Source organism: Rhodnius prolixus, unplaced genomic scaffold (assembly GCF_049639745.1).
Source record: "Rhodnius prolixus isolate KJV_2025 unplaced genomic scaffold, Rpr scaffold_7, whole genome shotgun sequence".
NCBI classification, from domain to species: Eukaryota; Metazoa; Arthropoda; class Insecta; order Hemiptera; family Reduviidae; genus Rhodnius; species Rhodnius prolixus.
Genome location: NW_027411582.1, coordinates 39,489,808 through 39,510,619, shown reverse-complemented (window position 1 = coordinate 39,510,619; position 20,812 = coordinate 39,489,808). Strand labels below are relative to the sequence as shown.

At 33.7% G+C, this 20,812-nt stretch overlaps 2 protein-coding genes across 4 annotated transcripts in view; one reads left to right on the top strand and one right to left on the bottom strand.

Moving 5' to 3' along the window:
• LOC141447621 (uncharacterized) overlaps positions 1 to 8,983 on the bottom strand; it is a 475,629-nt gene extending 466,646 nt beyond the window's left edge. The window contains exons 1-6 of one of the 3 annotated variants that reach the window (XM_074115359.1): positions 8,825 to 8,983; positions 6,993 to 7,319; positions 6,156 to 6,326; positions 5,847 to 5,990; positions 3,457 to 3,483; positions 3,220 to 3,356 (exon numbers count right to left, since the gene is read on the bottom strand). In XM_074115359.1, the coding sequence (XP_073971460.1) occupies positions 5,847 to 5,990; positions 6,156 to 6,326; positions 6,993 to 7,319; positions 8,825 to 8,872 (690 nt within the window). In that variant the 5' untranslated portion in view covers positions 8,873 to 8,983 and the 3' untranslated portion in view covers positions 3,220 to 3,356; positions 3,457 to 3,483. Of the gene's footprint in view, positions 1 to 3,219; positions 3,357 to 3,456; positions 3,484 to 5,846; positions 5,991 to 6,155; positions 6,327 to 6,992; positions 7,320 to 8,824 lie in introns of those variants that run through there. The other 2 variants (XM_074115358.1, XM_074115361.1) reach the window with 2 other exon arrangements.
• A 4,098-nt stretch (positions 8,984 to 13,081) lies between these two features.
• On the top strand, positions 13,082 to 17,871 carry LOC141447620 (uncharacterized). The gene is made up of 7 exons (XM_074115357.1): positions 13,082 to 13,296; positions 13,771 to 13,981; positions 14,845 to 14,870; positions 14,948 to 15,119; positions 15,195 to 15,479; positions 17,090 to 17,236; positions 17,347 to 17,871. The coding sequence occupies exons 2-7, from the start codon at positions 13,943 to 13,945 to the stop codon at positions 17,479 to 17,481; spliced, it is 804 nt and encodes a 267-aa protein (XP_073971458.1). The 5' UTR covers positions 13,082 to 13,296; positions 13,771 to 13,942; the 3' UTR covers positions 17,482 to 17,871.
• Positions 17,872 to 20,812: the final 2,941 nt, after the last annotated feature.

The window sequence follows — 20,812 nt, the reverse complement described above, 5'->3', positions numbered from 1 at the left end:
CAGTGGGGATGTCGTGTCACAAACCCACGTGGACGGATTCTTCTAAACACACTATCAACCTCTTCCTATTCCGTAATTTCACCTTCTAATTCCACCCATTGGCCTACATCTCCACGGAAATCACGAGACATTTTAGACATTTTCATATCATCTAAAGTACTTCCTTCCTCTTGTGACATTTCTATGACATTTGACCTATCCTCTGACCACTCCCCCGTTTTACTGGTTTTAAATTCTCAACCCACCTTCAATTCTTGTTTTCCTTCCTTATCACTGGACCGACAAACTGGGACCTCTTCAGGAATATCGTAGACAAGCAAATAAATTTACGCACGGCCTTAAAAACTGCAGAAGACATAGACGTAGCAGTTGACCAACTAAGTATTCAACAAGCAGCCTAAATAGTTACCTCTCCTCCAAGACCAGGAAAAGCGCCCCAGCACATATTACTGCCTCTAAATTTAAGGACTTTACTAACAGAGAAAAGGAAAGCGAGAGCAAGATGGCAACGGACCCATATCTGAACGTAGACGACTAAATCAACTAACTTCTCAAACTCAAACGGGAACTATACAAAATAAAGTCATTCATTTACACATCACCCTTAACAACATCAGACAAATCTCTTTGGTTCTGTACAGCGCCAAATTCTGGCATACAAAGACTGTTCTCCTCACTTCAACATGACAACTCTACCTGGGCGAAAATAGACCAAGACAAAACTAATCTCTTTGCCACTCACCTATCTAATTCCACATTTAGACATGAATGATCAACTGCACGAACTAAACATTGAAGAGGACTTAGACTCACCCCTACAACTCACCTTACCTCCTAAAGCATTTAATCCTTCAGACGTGAAGTACATTATTAAGCAACTATCGACTAAAAAATCTCCTGGCTGTGATCTTATAACTAGTAACATTTTACGCAACTTACCAAAAAGTGGTATTCTCTTTCTAACTTACATCTACAACGCAGTTTTACGAACGACTCACTTTCCAATGCTCTGGAAATACTCCATAGTGAAAATGATATTGAAACCCAATAAACCTGCACAGCAATCTAGCTCTACCGTCCAATAAGCCTTTTACCTGTTTTAGGGAAAATACTGGAGAAGCTACTGCCAAGGCGTCTAATCCCTATAATAGAGGAGTTGCTACCTGAACATCGATTTAGTTTCCGTGCATATCATTCAACAACTCAACAGCTGCCCCGAATGATACATATCCATATCCTCTTCCTTGGAGCGTAAACAGTAAAGTTCGGATGTTTTTCTCGATGTGGCTCAGGCCTTTGATCGGTTCTGGCACTCGGGCTTACTGCACAAACTTAAAAATCATCTTCCATTCACCTACTATCTGATCTTAAAATCTTACTTAACCGATCGTCAAGGGCAGGCCCTCTCGTCCTTTATACCCATAAAAGCTGGAGTCCCTCAAGGAAGCATTCTAGGTCATTTCCTTTTTCCAATATATACTGCTGACTTACCTCTATCCCAAAATACAATAGTTTCAACATTCGCTGATGATTCTGCTATTCTTTCATCCCACTCCGATCCGTCAGTCATAGTCATAACATTCAAATCCATTTAAATTTTCTCGAAACCTGGTTCCGAAAATGGAAAATAAAAATTAATGAGCAAAAATCAGTACACATTACGTTTACTTTACGAAAATCTGCCAGTCCACCAGTTCAACTGAACGGTGTAACGATTCCTCCAGCTGACGTTAAGATACTTAGGACTGTACATTGGCAACAGATTCACGTGGAACCCACATACTCGACTGAAACGACAAGACGTGAACAGACGCTACAAGCTACTTACTAGACTACATGACCGGAGATCCAAACTCGACTTGAATCACTAACTGACAATTTACAAGGCACTGTTAAGACCCATGTGGGCGTATGGAGCAGAAGTGCGGGGCTCAACCAAACTCTCTAACTCCAAACGCCTCCAGACACTACAATCTAAAATTTTACGGAATATCCTTAATGTACCATATTACATTTCTAACCTTACCATTCACACTGACCTCCACATTCCTTTTGTCTCTGATCTAATAAGGTCACGCTACCGCAACTTTCACAGCTAGCTCCTAGCTTCTCCATCCTAATCCTCTTGTCCAACAACTCTTTTCTCCTCACCTTCCAGGCAATCCTCCTCGTCGACTGAAGCGGAAATGGCCTAGGGACCTACTGATATGAGAGCAATCCACTGAGAAAGAGTTTCACTAATTGGGTGGTTGCTCTTACATGACGTTCATGAGAACTTAACAAGTTTCATCAAATTTACTTGATGCAACATTTGTTGCAGTTGTAAATATACTAATAAAGTGAAAAAAAAAAGGTTTAATTATAAAATTAAAATTTTAAGGACTTCCAAATTCATACTTAAATAATTATTTAGCTAGTTTTTAAGAAAGAATAAAAAAGAAACTCCACGGAATCAAATTTAATCAATTAGATCTAATTATTTAAATTTAATCATGTTTTAATTTAATTATTTAGATCTAATTATGTAAACCAATCGACTACTCTATTAAAATAAAATATTTTTCACTTACATATATAATATGTAATTAGAGTATAAAAGCATGTGACTGATGCAGGCTCTGAGAAAACTGAGAAAAGTCAAAATCCATTTAATAAAGTGGTACTTATCGCTTTGATATTTTCTAAAACTCTGATTTTTGTGAGACATTTACCCTTCTTTTTCAGGTACTAAACACTTTACTATAATATTTATACTTTAGAGGGAATATTATTTATCCTCTCTCCCAACTGTAATATACCAGGTGTAGAAGTATGAAACCGGAATTGCCCTATAGATGGTGCTTGCCATCAGTTTAGGGATCGTAAGAACGCTACTGCAGCGCCAATCAAACCTTTTACGGAATTGTCCAGATAAAGTTTCTCTAATAAATGTAGTAGGTCAGCACTAGTGCAATAAAGATAGTTTAAAGTTTAATAAAGCGTCAAGAAAATTTCAAATAAGTGAATAACCATACAATAATCTAGGGAATCTAATCAAACATTAAGTATCAGTCTTTATTTTTTCATAAAAATTTATCAAATGTTTTTATTTTCAGAATAAAATATTTGAGAAGAAGTATTTTTTATTAGCAATTAGTCTGTCTGCAAGGTTTAAATGTGCCTTTGTACCGATTAGTAATAAATTCAAGATTGGTTTTAAAAAAATAAAACTAAGTGTGCTTTCTTTCTTTAAAAATTTATTTTAAGAAATGAGTTGTAAATTGGTGTTACATTCACAAGAAAGGTGGTTGTGCATAATTTAATTTAGGATACATGGGAAGGCGGCTTAACAGTTCTATAGATCCAGTTTCTTCAGCCTGAAACAATTTAAAATTATTAAACAATTTAAACTTGAATCATTGTCAGTTAACAAATTTCTTAAATATTATTTCCTCATGAAGTTACATAAAACTGTACCGATTCTTGAAATGTTCTCTTTGATATCTGTAAAAAAAAAAACAACGGTTCAGTTACAACTGTAATACCAGGTGTAGAAGTATGAAACCGGAATTTCCCTATAGGTGGTGCTAGCCATCAGTTTAGGGATCGTAAGAACGCTACTGCAGCGTCATCATCTCTCTCTAACAGCTGACGAAGATTTTCAACATACAACAACCCAAGTTCCATAGAGCAGTATATTTTTCTATAACCTTAGACATGTCGAGTTTTGTGCCTACAAGTACAAACTACGATTTGCGGACAGCATTAGTTTTCTGTTATCATTTGAAGAAAACTGAATCGCATCGAATGCTCGTTTTGAGTGGTTCAAAAAATTCCAAAATGGCGATTTTGACGTGAGAAACTACGGAAAAAGTTCGCAGACAACGAATTGCAAGCCTTATTGGATGATACTAAAACACAACAGGAACCCTCGGATCAATTGAATGTGACGCAAAAAGCCGTCTCCATTCATTTGAAAGCTGTGGGAAAGATTCAATAAGTGGGAAAATGGGTTCCGCATGAACTGAATGAAAGACATCAAGAAAATCGAAAAACCACTTGTGAAATGCTCCTCGATAGATACAAAAAAAAGTCATTTCTCCATCGAATCGTGACAGGTGATGAAAAATAGATATATTTTGAGAATCCTAAGCGTTGTAAACCACGGGTGAATCCAGGCGTACCATCCACATCCACTTCAAGACCAAATCGCTTTGGAAAGAAAACAATGCTCTGTGTTTGGTGGGATCTGGAGGGTGTAATCTATTACGAGCTGCTAAAACCTGGTTAAACCGATACACTGATCGCTACCAACAGCAAATGATCGATTTAAATCGAGCATTACGTGAAAAACGACCGGAATATGAAAAAAGGCAACACAGTCATTTTGCTCCTAGATAATACCCCATCACAATAGGACAGGGAAACGATTGAGGCGTTTAGTTGGGAGATACTAGCGCATGCAGCTTATTCTCCAGACGGCTCCGTCCGATTAACATCTATTCGCATCACTGGGACACGCTCTCGCTGAAAAACGCTTCAATTCGTATGAAAATGTACGAAAATGGCTCGATAACTGGTTCGCTTCAAAAGAAGAACTGTTTTTTGGGCGTGGCATTCATAAACTGCCGGAGAGGTGGGAAAAATATATAAATCGTAATAAAATATTACTAAAATATAAAATAAAATAAAATACTTTTAATCATTTTCAAACAACATACGTGTAATTTTTACAAAAAAAAAAAAATTCCGGTTTCTTACTTCTACACCTATGTATATGAAATGATATTTATTCAGACAAACTAAATTTATTTATTAATGAGCCTAAGGGTTGCATGGGTATGTCTTAATTTCAATATCTTGTGGCAAATCCATTTTAATCAATTTTTGAGAAAAATAAGAAAATCTTATTTCATCCGGGACATCTATGATAAATTATTTTTACGGAGAAATTAATACACCAGTATTTAAAGCAGAACACAGAATGTTAATTCGGGACAGTTGGCTTACTATTAACAGTCAACAAGAACAGAGAAAATTAGTAAGGAATTCCTCAGAAGAATTTTTAATGGCTAGGTACAGAGTACGTGTCTAGTTCCAGTATCCATTACTTAATAGCCAGGTAGCCGACCAACCAGAAAGCGAAGGTACTATAAAGTTCATGGACAGAACAGTTAAGAGCTCTCAAGCAAGAGAACAGGCTTCTTGTTGGGTATTATGCAGATTAGGAAACATCTGGAGAAGCTATGCCTGGAAGTATCCCGAGAGAACCAAGGGGAGCGATTACCCCCAAATCTTTTTAGTGACTTTTTGTTTAAAAAGAAAAAGTAAAAATGGCCGTTACTTTGTATAAATTATATAATTTAAATTTCCTTGGTTTTGAATTTCATAAGAAAAGACTCCACTGGAAACTTAGATATAATTTGGGTGATGATGCTAATAGCTCAAACCAGAGTTTGAAAAAATTACTATATGTCGAAACAGTCGGATGGATACAATCTGATAAATTTCCAGCAAAATTTATGAAAATTCTACTCATTGAAAGAAATTCTATCAGAAAGAACTAAGCTTTTCTGAAGATAGTCTGAACCGCCAGGATATTCAGATTCAAATGTTCTGATGAAATTTGTATGTCACCCCCAACGGCCTGCACTCTAACAAAAGGGTAATTTCACTTAAAATCTATTGCTTAATTTGATAATAAGTGGAATAAATAAATAAAATAAGTATGATAAGTGGGAAATTAGTTCCAGCTTTACATTTAGAAAAATTGTACGAAATGAAACGGAAAAGAAAGTTTTTACTGCTGCATTTCTTCTGATTACAGCATCTTGGAAAGAAGGAAATACCAAACATAATATATTTACCTATTTCTTCTTTGTTGGAACACAAGAAACTTTTTTGGTGTCGAATATCTTGCCACCTCCGCACTTGTAGAGTTGGGGGCCTGTAGTTTTTTCATCCTCAGTGCAGATATAGTATATAGACGGATCAGACTTAAGTACTCCAATCTGCACCACATAACACATTACTAAACTTATTAAGTACCTAGACTAAAATGATTTGATAAAGTGTTTTCATTCTTTTTTACCAATTTTCCTGCATGACAAAGCCAGTAGCTTTATCACCTGACATTAAAGTTATGTCAAACAGTAATTGTTGCAATGCTTCCTTACCTGCAATGAGGTGACGCATCGTGGAACTGGTCCTTCTGTGCAGGCTGTAGAGTTCAATGGAAATCCGCAACTGCCAGTAGTGGCGTCATAAGATCCTCGGCCGTCACCGCAGTTGAATTCCAACCCATTGAACTTGCTCTTAGCGGGATCAAACATACAGACGTGATATTTCTGCGCAAATAAACAATAAAATAACTTTGTGTGGTTACTTCTTTAAATTAGCTCATTAGTTTTTTTTCTAATTTCATTATAATTAGATACTCTTTCGTACTTCTCCATCTGTAAAGAACAAGATTATCTTCCGGTAAAAGTATACCTACCTTTTAAGAATTTTCTTCATACAAATTTACCAAATAAACTTTGATTGCATTCTAAGCAGTTTATTATTTTTTCATCTATTAATAATTGATTGCTTAAGAAAATGTATTCAACGACAGAAGTTGGATACAAAAATCCAGAATTGAAAATGACAATTCAAGAAAACAAAATGAATAGAAAATGAATAATAAACACAAAATTGGGACAAAAGCTACACAATTCAATGAGAGGAGCAAATAAAATTATCGTAGGGATGAGGGCTAGGTAGAGAATTTGGGACCACTTTAAATTTGCTTTGTCAGTAAAAACATCAATATTTTAATAAAATTGCACCTTACTATTTATTTATTTATTATTTTATTATAAATAATATCTATTAATATCAATAATATTTATATTCATTTCAGTTATTTATTTATTTTATTTTTGATGGTCAACTAGCAGTTATTTATTAAAATTCAGTTATTCAAAAAAAATTTTAAGAGATTGCAAAAGCTTAATTATTAAGTAAATACTTACAGTGCAATCAAATGGATCTGGGAAGAAACCTTCGGCGGTGCACTCGAATGCCCTGTAGTTACACTTGGCTCCTTCTACGCATTGGTCCTCTACACAGTGTGAACCTTTGGCGCATTTGTTCTCTACCTGGACAAAACTGCCATCACCTAGGCCGACACAGACTGCCTGGTTGTTGCAGTCACTGCATACGTATCCAGCAGTAACACATTTAACTTTGGGCACATCATCTGCTGGGTCTGGCTGAGGGTCAGGTTGGGGATCTGGTCCTGGGCCCGGAGCAGGTGCAGGTCCAGGTGCATCTTCTCCTAGCGCTGCATGATACTGTGCCTGGAATATTTTCACAAACTTACTCACTAAATAACATTTTTTAAATAATATTCTGACCATAAGTTCAAGATTTCTGATTCTTCGTACTATGGGTCTGCGGTCCCCATTGGTCGACCACGGCAATCGCTTCTATCTAAAGAGCTAACGGCGGTTTGTTAAGTTTTTCTTAAGGAGGTGGGTGAACAGTAGCGTAACGTGTTAATTTTTTCTGGGTAGCTAGTAACCATAGTGAATGTTCAGTTTTATATCAGTAAAACTTCTCCAAACGAACCCTTCCGAATATCAGTCTTATCTGCATCATGATCATAAAATAACGAGAATGAGAACAGGAAGTGAGTGCCGCACTGTAAAGGAACTTCCTGTGAAATTTTCAATGAGCAGAGAAATCTAAATAACATTTTTCTATTTCTTGGCTGTTTTTCTTAAATTTTTACGGATGTTGAAGCCAAGAAGTCATCATTCACTGATACCATAATAATTCAATAAGAACTAATTTTCATTTTCCACCTGTCCATAATTCAAATATTCAAGCAGTGATTCGTGTGTCCGGAACAGTCAAACCAGCTGGATACTGGACAGTAACAGAGCATTTAATTTATTTAAATAAAGTTTTACAGTTCAAAATGAAAGTTTAATTAAAGCGCGTTTCACTTTCCTGTCAAAGTAAGTTTTTAAAACAAATTTACATGTTAATATGTCACATGTATCTGTATTAAATAAAAGTGCTTAGCAAAAATAACCATTTCCAGAATATGATGTGGTTATTCAAATAAATCATTGGGAATTTTCCTCAGATTATAAGTAAGTTCAAGAAAAGTTTTCTAAGATTTTCTAGCTTAGAATGTGTAAACTTATCCTTTCTTAGTTAAGTTGAGCATTAAGGCGATATGCATTTTAAAGCTGCAAGTTGATAGACAATTTTTTACTTACTTGATTTAATTTTAATTTTACCAGCTGTACCAGAACTTGATGTGATTTGTGATTATGATTTTCACAAGATTATTTAAATTTTATAATGGTTTGAATTTTTTGTAACTTCCTGTAGAATTCATTCTTAAAGTGTCGACAGAAAAAATCAAAGAAGTTCTGTGCAATATCGTGTTTTGGATGGGATACCTTTGAGGGCTTTCAGGTTTCGTCAAAAATAAGTACATATTTATTTAATTCCCTGAGCATGAAAAAGTAAATAAAAAAGCAAATGTTTGTTCCTTTATGAAAGATTCCATTAAGAAAAAGAGGAAATCCGAACCGAATATTACCAAGTACCGCAGTAAAATGAATTAATGGGTTTGAGAGTTCGAACCTATGCACTGGTGACATACTTTTTTTCACTCGTCTACTGGAAGGTAAAACTATGTACTGGCCCTCCAGTTTTTTTCTGGAGAGTAATATCTAAATGAAATTACGTCTTTAGTAGTTTTAAATTGAACACGAAGAACGTGAAGTTGAGATTCATTCGTGTACGGACAAGCTCTAGAGTGCGGTGTAACGAATGTTGTACTTACTGCGAAAATTAACACTGAAACGAACAGCTGCTTGTAAGCCATGGTCATTGCCGATGTATCTCTTACTCTGGACGAATCTTACTTCACTTTACATTTATATACCTTTCTTATCGCAGTTTTTTTTAATACCCATCTCAAATATTATATCATTTTTCACAAGCATAACGCATGTAGAAAGCAAGTATGATGTTTGTATTAGGATCATATATGTTAACAACACGCGGAGATTTTTTTATTTTATTTTTCAACTAAATAACTGATTACATAATTCTGTATTTTGCTCAGAAATACAAATAACTGTTCGTCATATTTTTTTCAGGCTTCTCCTTAGTTTTCGCTTGCAATCGTCACTGCCCATATCTCACTTCTAGATCTCGGCCAGCCCTCCTGGATGTCTAGGAACAAGTCCGATTTACTCTTCCTCTTCTTCACTAAGAGTGATTACCACTGTACACTTGCCCTTGCTTTCACTTCGGAACTTCTACTTTACTGAGTTTATTTTATTGAACACATAAAGATCTCAACTTTTTTGAAAATAAAATGTTGAAGATAAATTTAATTAAGAGAGAAGTAAAATTGTGTGGAAAGTGGTCTTCCCTCTAAGTTATAAATTCTTAGTTTGAAGATGTTGGTCCGGAAATAGGAATATTCCAGAGGGTTAATTTAGTTTTGCATCTTTTCTGGTATTCCACATCACCTGTTAACTAGTGCAGGCGCCACAGTAGGCGAGTGGTTATAGGCACAGTCAGCTAAATTAAGGTGTTTTGGGATGTTTGGGTTTGATTCCCGGTCTATTCCTTACCGATTATTTAATGTCCTAAACGAGAAATTTAAGTGAAGAATGTTAGCTAACATATCTACTTCTCTCCTCGACGCTTCATTTCATTTAATTGTATTATAGTTTTTCACCTAAATAATTTTTGAACTAAAAACTAATATCTTGTAAACAATTAATACATTGTAATATGCCTTCATCATATTTGCTGGGAAATTCCTTTTTAAGAGTAGGCACCCTCTAAAGTGAATTCACTGAATTGTACAGCATTACCAATCTGTGTATTGTTCATATGAGTCAAACTTGTTAATATTCAGAATTCAAAAAACATTGCTTGACCGAACATTTCTTCTTTAGAACCAACTCATTTTAAAATGTGATTAGGTTCGCAGTGCTAGATAATTTCATTGATTTTAACAAGTTTTGACTATTTCTAAACGGTTTTGGATTTTCACCCATCAGCTATTCTCAATCAGCTAGTCTAGAGAATTTGACCTCAACGAAGTTTCCGCCATATCTTTGCTCTCAGATTTAGGTGCAAGAGTTAGATAAACTCAGCGAATTTATTTTGTTTTTGTTTACCGTTACTATCTACTAGATAGTGTTACCACTTTTCATTTAAACTAATTCCATGCAAATGTTTTTTTAAAATGGCTTTATGACGTTTTATTTCTTTCAAAAGCCCTTATCTGGTGCACCTATATAAAAAAAAGAATCGAAGTTTGGATAAGACCTTACGAGCTGAATAGTAAAACGTCGAGTGCGTTTGTACATCATTTTTCTTGACAGTTCTCAAAAGACTGGTGATAGCTTAACTTTTTTGATGGTGCGTCATTACAATGTTTAGTTATGCAGAACTAAAATTTGAAAAACTAATAACAAATAAAATAATTTAAATAAAAAGTAATGCGAACATCCAATAAACAACGTTGAGTTTTTTCTTTACACGTCTAAATCTTTTAATACCTTTACAACTTACATAATGCAGAATTAGTAGTATTACGTCATCGTTTGTTTCTAGAATCATGAAATTAAGAAATGAATTTTTATCTAATTACAATAAATCATCACCATCAAACGTTTATTCCTCAGGTTATATTAAACTAGTATAACAGTCGGTATAAGATAGTATTAAGTATTCTACTTTAAAAACAAGGAAGTGGTAATAATTTTGGGAGGCCTAAATGCGCAGATCGGTAGGGAGAGAGGAAAGAATAATGCTGTGTTTGGATGGCATGAAGAGGTTGCAAGAAATGTCCCAGGGAAAAAAGTTGATTGAAGTTTGTGTGCAGTTTGAACTGAAGTTACGTTATTCTAGCTTCACGTCGAACAAAGTATACATGGTAGCAATCCAGCAGAGATCTGAAGTCTATAATTGAACAGCCGAATTCAGTGTTAATATAAGATGTAATGGTTTTAAAGGTACAAAGTGTGAAACCAACCAATTCCTTTTGGAAGCAAAACTAGTATCTCTAATACTATAAAAAGGAATAAGATAAGATTAGAAAAGGGACTTTCCCTACTACTTCTTTTTGCACTACTATCTCCTTTGGTCTCAAAGTTCCAATAAAAATGTCTCAAGTTCCATAAGGAGCACTGTTAAAATTACAAAACGAGAACTTCCCAAACAAAATTATTGTTTTGATAAAATTTAATTCCCCCCCTTCATAATTTGATAAAAAAAATAAATACAATTATTTAAATTAAAAAACAAATAAGTTTACAAGACAAACCATTTTTAGGAATGGACGAGAATGTTATTTTTATTATTGTTGATCTAATTTTTGGGAACCTTCATCAGGATATGCTTTAAAGTCTAGAAAGCTGGGTAGAAAACAACGTAAACAGGGTTTAATTTGTTTCCCTGCTTAGCTCTGTGTTGTGAACTGGAGGAAGACAACAGAAAGTTGTAGCCTTTTTAATGGGAGAGTGTTTAAAATTTCAGCTATCCGACGTTTCTAAGCTGTGAACGTTTTTTTTTAAAGTGCTCAGATATCTGGCTGATAAGCTTCTACAGGTTCAAATTACAATCATCCACTCGCACAACTTAAATTCAATCTTTATATGAATTTATGGTATCTATATTCATGTATGCAAATATGGTGCATGTAGTTTTATTCGCTTCACATTTTTACTGCACTTTTTTCTTTTTGGAAAAGAATATATTTTATTAATCAACTCAGGCGTGGTTTTTATTTTAAGTTTTCGATAGTGTGCCCAAATTTTTGTTAAAACTGATTTGCAGTTTTCGAGAAACGGATAATTACCAATGCAGTAACTTATTATATTCCGTATTAAGACTTAAAATACAGTATTATTGTTATATTTTAAGCAGATTATGAATCTCTAATAATAAAAGAAATATCTAAATACAGTGCGCAGCATGCTTTTTTCTTTGGTTAGACTTTAGCCTGGATGACTCTTCAATTTTACATTCAGCAAAGCTTCTGAAGAACTTCTCGAATATCCAACTTTGTACCTGGTCATAAAATCCAAGTCATTAGGACTTGTTGATTCACTGTTTAGGTACTTCCAGTACAATTTTAATTTAGCAGACCGATCTAATATTTTTCAATTTCTTAACTATGTTAGAAAATGCAAATTTTTCTTCAGAATTGGCATGTCAGTTTCTTTCTTAGCTTCCTTAAAATGACATTCCGAACAGATCTTCTTGTTCAGCCTTTTGCATCCCTCGTGCCACTTGCGGAAATTGAATAAAAAACTATTATCGACCGAGAGTATATCTAAATAATTTATTTAAACAATTTTTTTTTTTTATATATATACATATTTTCTTTATTCATAAAATAGATGTGTAATACAGTTTCATCTCTAAAATTGTGCTTGTAGGTATTTATTATTGAAATAGGACGGTATTGATGAAAACAGACATTTCATGTTTTAATCGATTCTAAAGTACTCGTTAAAATTCGGCAAGATTCCTTATTATAACCGACTGAAGACTATAACGTCAGGTGACTCTCATTCAAATAACAATACAATTTAATTTAATTCTTTCAGTTAGACTTCATTTAGATTGAAAAGAGGTTCCTATGGAAGTATTGATCCTTAGCTTTTGCAAGAGAAACCAAAATATCCATAACAGTATTTTATAAATATATGTATGTATTTTACATGTACATTTTTTAAATTAGAAATCTAGGCTCTTCTAGAAATGTTGACCAGTGTTCAGAGATGCAGGCCAGTCGCTGATGTGGCAGAGGGCCTTTGAAACATCAACGCATATACTTGGTTCATGTCCTTTAAGGCCTTGGTCACTTGCCTCCATAGTAGAGTATAACATGTAATTGCTGATCTTCTGAAGGAGAAAGGTTGGGAGAAAGGTGACTTTACGAGGAGGTGTGTTGGGTGGACACAGTGGAATAGACGAGGTACGCTACATTATTGCCTTTAATAGATGTCATAAGGAGACATGGACCATTAACACGACAATGGCTACGAAAGTAATGAAATAGAGAGAGAAAAATACCGGTATATTGCAAGTGAATACTTTTTCACGAAAAAAGGTTTACTAAGTGCTCTCTAACTATTTGTGACAATAAACTTGAGGAGATCAGCGCAAGAAAAAGTCAATGTGACGTGACAAACATGATCAGAGAGGATATGCCTGGGCAGATAACAAAAATAAATTTTCTCAAGTTGCTGGACAAAAAAAAAAAAGACACCACTATTCAAGGTAGGTCTAACTGTGAGTTCTAATTTAAGTTCGGTTAACTTTATTTCAAAAGAAACTAAATTTTTTGGGGTAAAATATTTGCCACGAGTTTATTTTGGTAAAAAAGTAATAGTAATGACATTTTTTCACAATTAGTGGTGACATTTTATTAATTCATTACCCACTAGTGGTTATTAAGGTCCAAAAGTTTGAAAATCATTAGGAAAATTTACAATAAGTTAGAAAAAAGTACAAGACACATTTAAAGAATGTAAGAAAAGTAATTTGAAACTCATCTCTAATTTGTCGAAGTAATAGATAAAGCGTGAAAAAATGAGCCAAAGTAGCTTCGGTTGTTGATAATGCTACTTTTGTTTGTTTTTTGGTAGAAAAATATTTTGAACAGGCTCTGCCTGAAGTCTAAAGAGGAGCTGTATTACAGCTGTACAAAAAATAGAAATTCCAACATCAATATTTTCTGTTTTTTTTTTTCAGAAAGGAAGATTTTTCTTGATTTTCTACAAAAAGTAAACATACAACGCTATCACATTTAATTACATGTGAATTAGTAGATATGAGATTTCATTTCAGTTACATCACTTTATATGTAATTGCCAGATTACTGGTTACTGCATAACATAAATGAAAATTAAAATAAACTCTTGTGATGCTTAGAATTCTAGGATACGGCTTGCTGCTTCTAAAGGTAATTTTTTTATATCATTAGTGTGCCAAAATTGTTATTAATTTTTTCATGAATAAGGCCAATTGCATTTCTTTATATTAGTGAAAGATATTTAGAAATACTTAGGGAAATTTTAAAATCTTATCAGCCTCTAAACCCTCTAAAAAAATATGTTCTAAAAGTGGGTCCCAAAGGAGGAGAAGGACATTCAGACAGGTGTTTGCTCAGGTTCAACCTGGGGATTCTGTAAAATAAAGAGGTGTAAAAAACCCTAGATAAATAAATGAAAGCTTTCTTAGAAAAATATCTTAGTAAACGCCAGAATAGATCATTACATAAGAGTTCAAACAAATCAAAAGTATTTTCGCTAAATGATAGAATTAAATAATTTGTTACATCTCACTAAATTCCTTTGTTTTTCAAAAAGTGTTTTCGATTCTATTTATTTACACTCTCTTGTATTGCTTAGTAAGCCGACGATGCTTTAGAGTGTCTTTGACTCACTTACAAAATAATGCACCTTATATAACCAATGTAATGAAATAATTCTGTAGTTTCAAATTGGAGAAATGAATTAATTGAGACTAAAAGTATTATTTTTGCTTCTCGACAAAAATTCTTGTACACAAAGCCAAGAATACAATTAAGAAAATTGTATTTATAGACTGACTATATTTAGGGAAGAAGGAGTGTTCGAAATATTTAAAAAAAAATGACTAAAACATTTTTATATAGTTCAAAAAAAAAGATTTCAGTTTTTCTAAACTAAGGAGGATACACTATCAGATAAGTTCTGAAATAGAAGTAAACTTCATGAAATGCAACCAATCAAATTTTGCTAGTCACATTAGTTTTATCAATTAAATCTTTTTTATTTTTTAAAGATCTGTGGCAATTCGTTGGCATTTAAGTAAGTTCATTTAATTTAGTAATTTATTTTATTTTTAAAACAAAATGGTCCTCATTTTTCGCTTACAACCTTTGTAGATGCAACCAACTGGGAATATTTTCGTCGACAGATCCAACAAAGTTTATACTTTGTACTGAAAGAAATGGTGAATTGATAAGTGCAGAGTTTTCTTGTAGTAATACAACTATTTATTCGGGCTCGAATGCTAAATGTGTACCTCACAAAGATAATAGCGACGGAAACAGATTTGTAAGTTTGGAGCAATGCTAACCATTGTACATTATATGAATATGTAAACATAATTATAGATTTTTTTTTTTTAAGAATTTTCTTCACTTGGGAGACAAAACTGCAGCTAGTAAAGAAGTATCTTTGGATTGTATCACACCAGGAGTTATTTGTTCCGATTGTGGCACCTTGGCTTTTTGCGTCGGTGAAACTACACTTAATGGTACAACCTCTGTCCGAGTTCTTAATCATGCAAAATGTGTTGACGGCGAACACTGTGCAGTGGGTGTTGGCTGTACCACTCTTGCAGAACACCCTTGTTCAGTAGCACCATTTGTCTGTGACGATCTCGGCGTATTTCCAGATCCTTATGACTGCAGAGTAAGCATTATATTCATAAATAATGTTGGCAAAATCATATATAGATGATGGCTAATTGGGGATCAACATTTATTTCCTCTGAGACGTTATTTGTTAAAGTGGTTTCTGTAGTCGCCCAAGGTCTAATCCTTCTTATTCACAAATATCGTATAGTGTAGCCGAAAATGTGGTGAGATGGCGCTTTCAAACAGCTTTACCAGCGGTAACACAGTCGTTTTATAAATCTAAAGTTATACTTTTTTTTTAGATAGTATGAACACCACAGAACCTTCGATAAACGTTGAATAGCTCTGGTAAGAATGCTTCCCCTGATAAGATTTAACATTGTTAAATCAATACTAGAGCGAAGTAAATGTTTACTCATGAAATCTTAACCATTTCTTTATGTGCTGCAATTTTAACCAATGATGGATGTGCACGAGTAAATATCGTCTGCGATATGTTGTGGAACTTTGAAGGGAAACCTATCCAAAAGTTTCTCAGCCTCCCCAACGATAACTTCAGTTTTAACTCTTGAGAATCAGAGTTGATTAAGCGACAAAAGATTCAAAATCAGAAAATATTTAAAAAATTTCTTTTTAGCGCGCAATTACAGGAAGGTAGAAAAGTACGAAAGCATTTTTTGAATTCTATTTTTCGCTAAACTTTTTCGTTATCCAGAGTGTATTGAACTGTTACTTTATTGAAGCTTGCAAAAAAAATTCTTCGCTCTGTTTTAATAGTACAGCCTTTTTCAGACAACGAAATTGTACAAATCATCTTAGAATTCTTAGATAAATACTTAACAAAATTGAAACTCAGTATTATTACATACTAGTTAAAGTAATTATTGTGCATAAAATTAGCTGGAAAAGTATATTAAGAGAGAAATGTAAACAAAAACCATGTCAGGAGTAAAATTTGCAACCAACGAGCACACCAATGGCGTAGAGAATCACCAATAAAACTCCAAGACCAAATTACCAGCTCATTTTAGATTTGGAAATTTAGGTTTTTCTTCATTAAAAAAATTTAACATAATACTTGTCCATATTTTGGTTTTTGTAACAGCTGATTATATTATTTACTTTTAGTGTTTAAGATATTTCTTGGGTTTTATTTAAACTCAAACATTAAATTCAATACGGTGTGATCACTCATCATCTGAATCATATTTGATTATTATTGACTTCATAGTTTACTGAACCGTGAGTTGCAATAAATAGATTATAAGGAAGCCTAAGTTTATCCTTCACCAAGAACTGCACCAAAACAAAATTTCCAAGAGAAAAAAAGGATAACCATAGACTTGTATGTATGATGTGCATATGTGAAATTTAGACAACCCCTTGGATTCTCATAAAATAAAGGAAGATTCTCAGAAAATCTCTTAAAAGCAAACAAATCTGCACCTAAAAAGCGCAATTTAGGAAGGGAAATTTATGCAATATGTTAAACAGTACACCTGCGGCAGAACCGTATATTAAATTTTGTGGCACTTAATTTAAAAAAGAAACTAGTTAGTGAAATTAATAAAAGGTAAGTATTGAAGATTGAGAGATTGATCAATGGTCCAATTTAATCTCAGATTTATCCTATCAGACATTCAGAGATTTATTTTTGAATTCCAGAAATATCACATCTGTACAAAACAGGGGTCATATGAGTACAGATGCTCTACAGGCTCATTCAATTCCCATACGGCCACATGTGGATACAGCTTGCAAGATGGACATTGTTACGAAAGACCAGTTCCTTTTTGCCAGAAAACGCTACAAGTAAGTTTCATTTTATTGAATTCAGAATTTTGAGATCTCTCTGGCAACATAAATGCAGAACTTCATTCAGACACTTATTTGTATTTTTATTTTTTTTTTTAATCCGATAGGTCGGCTCACTACCTACTGATGCTTCCTACTACTATATCTGTGTCAGATATAAATCAGACGATGTGTTAAGGCCTAGTTTACATAGGTGTCCAGCTAATAAGCAATTCAACGAAACCACTTTCACTTGTTCTTAAATCTGAATGATACAATTTTTGTCAAACCATTTAATTTTAGTCACTTAATAAATAAGTAAATAAGAACTTCTTCAAGTTATACATCAGTTTCAAAAAACATATAGCAACTAATTTCCAATATTATTTCTCAACTCTTCCGGAATTTAAGCGAAAAAATTTGGCCATCAGCATGGTTTTTTGGACTCCGCTAATAAAACCAAGAGAATTAGGTAAAACTGAAATTCGCATTGAGACAATCAATCTGTTGCCTCTGCATAAATTTACGCAGTCATGAAAATTATGCTGTAAACTTAGAAACACTCTTGTGGAGAGGGTAACTCAGGAGTGCATGTTTAGATTTAATGTGTAAATGAATTAAATTGTGGTATTTAATAAAATACTTTGTTCAAATGGTGTGAAGACTCTTTTATTGCAATCTTTTTTTCCCCATTCAAGAGTTATAGAAAGAACAGGTGTAACTCACAAAAGGTAAATAACGTAGACAATCTTAAAATATATCCATCTTGAATATAGCAACTTTCAGTATAAACGTCCAATGACTTCTTTTTAACAGAACAACTACCAACAAATTAGAGAACTTTTTGAAACCTAAAACAAAACACTTTTCTAATAGGATCGTAGCTCTACTTTAAACGGGTAGCTGCGACTCTCATGATAAAAGATCCCACTTTCTATGCCCAACCTTCAACATGCATGACATTCACCTAAAAAGCCATTAAGTCAATCACCTCATAGTGAAAAATATTTGTAATCTAGAAAACAGAATCTATACAAATACATTTCTGACTCTACAACTGACCGCTCTATATTCCGCACCTTCACACGCCCAAACTCTGTCTGATAAAATAATTCTTACCCTGAAACCTGGTTTCTGTTCTATCAACCAGCTTAACTAAGTAGACCTCTTTAGCATCAGCAACAAATCTAATTATGTCTGCGGCGTTACCTGCGCTACTCCTAACTACAACTCAGGCTACCATTGGTCTGCGACAACCTCGCCTTTAATATCTGGAATAATATTCGAAAAAGACAGTAAATTATGTTTAGCTAGCTGATAGCGGATTGTGGATCGACGTCGACGGTTACTTCCTTCAAGTTAATGTTTTCAAAAATGGTTTCTAAGGACACATGGGATAAATAAACGAAGTATAAACTTTGAACTCCCTGCGATGTTTAGGTTTCGCTAGTGTGTTCTCTCTTCAATTATCCCTCTCTTTCACACACATACTTCCTGTATATTCTTCGTAGACACAACGCAAAACATTTCCTATTTTGGGCTCAAGAGATCTGAAAACGGACATTTCGGGAGAAAATTTGACAATACTTCCAGTTATTGGCTTACTAAGAGCAAGTATAAACTTGTGTTACTCACTATACTGTCTTAAACTGTTAGCTAATATTTTAGCAGTGAAGAGAGCAAATCTGTCCCACAAAAATATTCCGACCTAAATAAATTTGTATTTATCTTATAGAACTATTGATTTTAATTAAGATTACTTACAGAATCATGACACTGTTTTTACAGTTCAGCCTTTTTTTTTCTAGAAAAAAGGATTGTAATCGTCTTGAAATCGTGGGATAAATATTTCCGGCATTGAGAATATTCACATGTGTAATCAGTATTATTACATACAAGTGATAATTGAACATAAAATAAGTACGAAAAGTACTAATAAGAGAGAAATGTGAACACAAACCATGTCAGCAGTAAAATCTGCAACCTAGGTACAGTCCTGCTACGAAGAGTAACGCAAACACAAATCCAACAGCATATAATGCCCAGTCCATTTTAGATTTGGGAATTTTTATTTTTCTTCATGCAGTAATTTAACATAATACTTGTCTATATTTTGATTTGAGTTAACAGATGATTATATTATTCCCTGCCAACTTAAGGAATTCCCTTATGTTTTATTTAAATGACTATATTAAAAAGTAGTTGGTGTTAACATTCACACGTCGTTCTTTCACTGCAATTGACCATTCTTATATTTTCGACAATCTCAGGAAACATTCATATTTAGTTGTTCTACAATTATAGTTTGTTGAACGTTAGATGCGTGTGAACTCTAATCTGACAATATCAACCTTTTTTACATTAGGGAGCGTCTTTAAATAAAGAAACAAATAGTATTAATTAGTTGCAAAACGTCCGGAGGCTGGCAGTGCAATGAAAAAGGCTCCATGGGCCATCGACTTCAGATGTTGACAAGCCTCACATTAAAATAAAAATCGGAAGATCGGGTGTGTACACACCCACACGACTACATATCTCTTACTGCTGTTCTCAAGGTTCTAACTCATTAATATCCTCCAAATTTCGAACATTTGGGCGTATCGTATTCTCATCACTTCGGGTGGAATCTCCCCAACCTCTTTCTCACAAAAAAAATTCCCAGTTCAAAAATTTGGTGAAAAATCAAATTTAGTGAAAAAGTTTTCAGTAGAAGGAGTACATTTATGTGTCCCTGATCACTATTCCTAGTTTAAATTAAATCATGGGAGCTGTCCGCAAGAAAATCTTTAAAATATGGAAAAATCCAATAGGTAATGCGGCACTGCCTGTCTTCAATTTATATTTTTTGACCCGTATTTGATTTTTATTCTGAAAAAAAAACAGAATAATAACCATTTTTTGCACGTTAGAAGATTCGCCTCTATTGTTACATACATATAATACTAAAAATAAACAGAAAAAACACTTATAAATAAGAAATGTGAACACAAACCATGTCAGCAGCTCTTGGTAGCTGCAGCAAATCCTGCTACGAAGAATACCACCACGAAAATCCCAAGGAGAATCCAGACCAATTGCATTTTAGAGTTTTCTATTTTTCTTTAATATATAATTTGGCATAATACTTGTTTATATTTTGGAATTTTTCAACAGATGATTATATTATTTGATGCAAAGATTTTTCTTATGTTTTGTTTAAATCACTACATAAATAGAAATTCTTAACTTCCAATTCTCTCTTTTTAGTAACTCTTACATTTTCAACAAACTTGAGAAAATTTGATCCGAAATTAGTGGTTCCTAACATTATAGTTTGATGAATGGTAGCGGGCTCTTTCAATATTATTCATAATCTTTCAAATTAAGAAACGTCTTAATAAGAAAAAAAAGAAGAAAAATCTGGTATGATTGTGGAAAGACTCAGGACTTTCTCTTGGTGCGATTCTCAAGGTTCTAACTCACAGATGTTCTTCTAACTTCGAAAATTTGGGTCATATTGGATTCTCATCCCTATAGGAGCCTACCCAACCCCTACCGTAGAAAAACCATTAATCGAATCTTTGGGATAAAGTTTTTACTTAAATTTATCTTTTA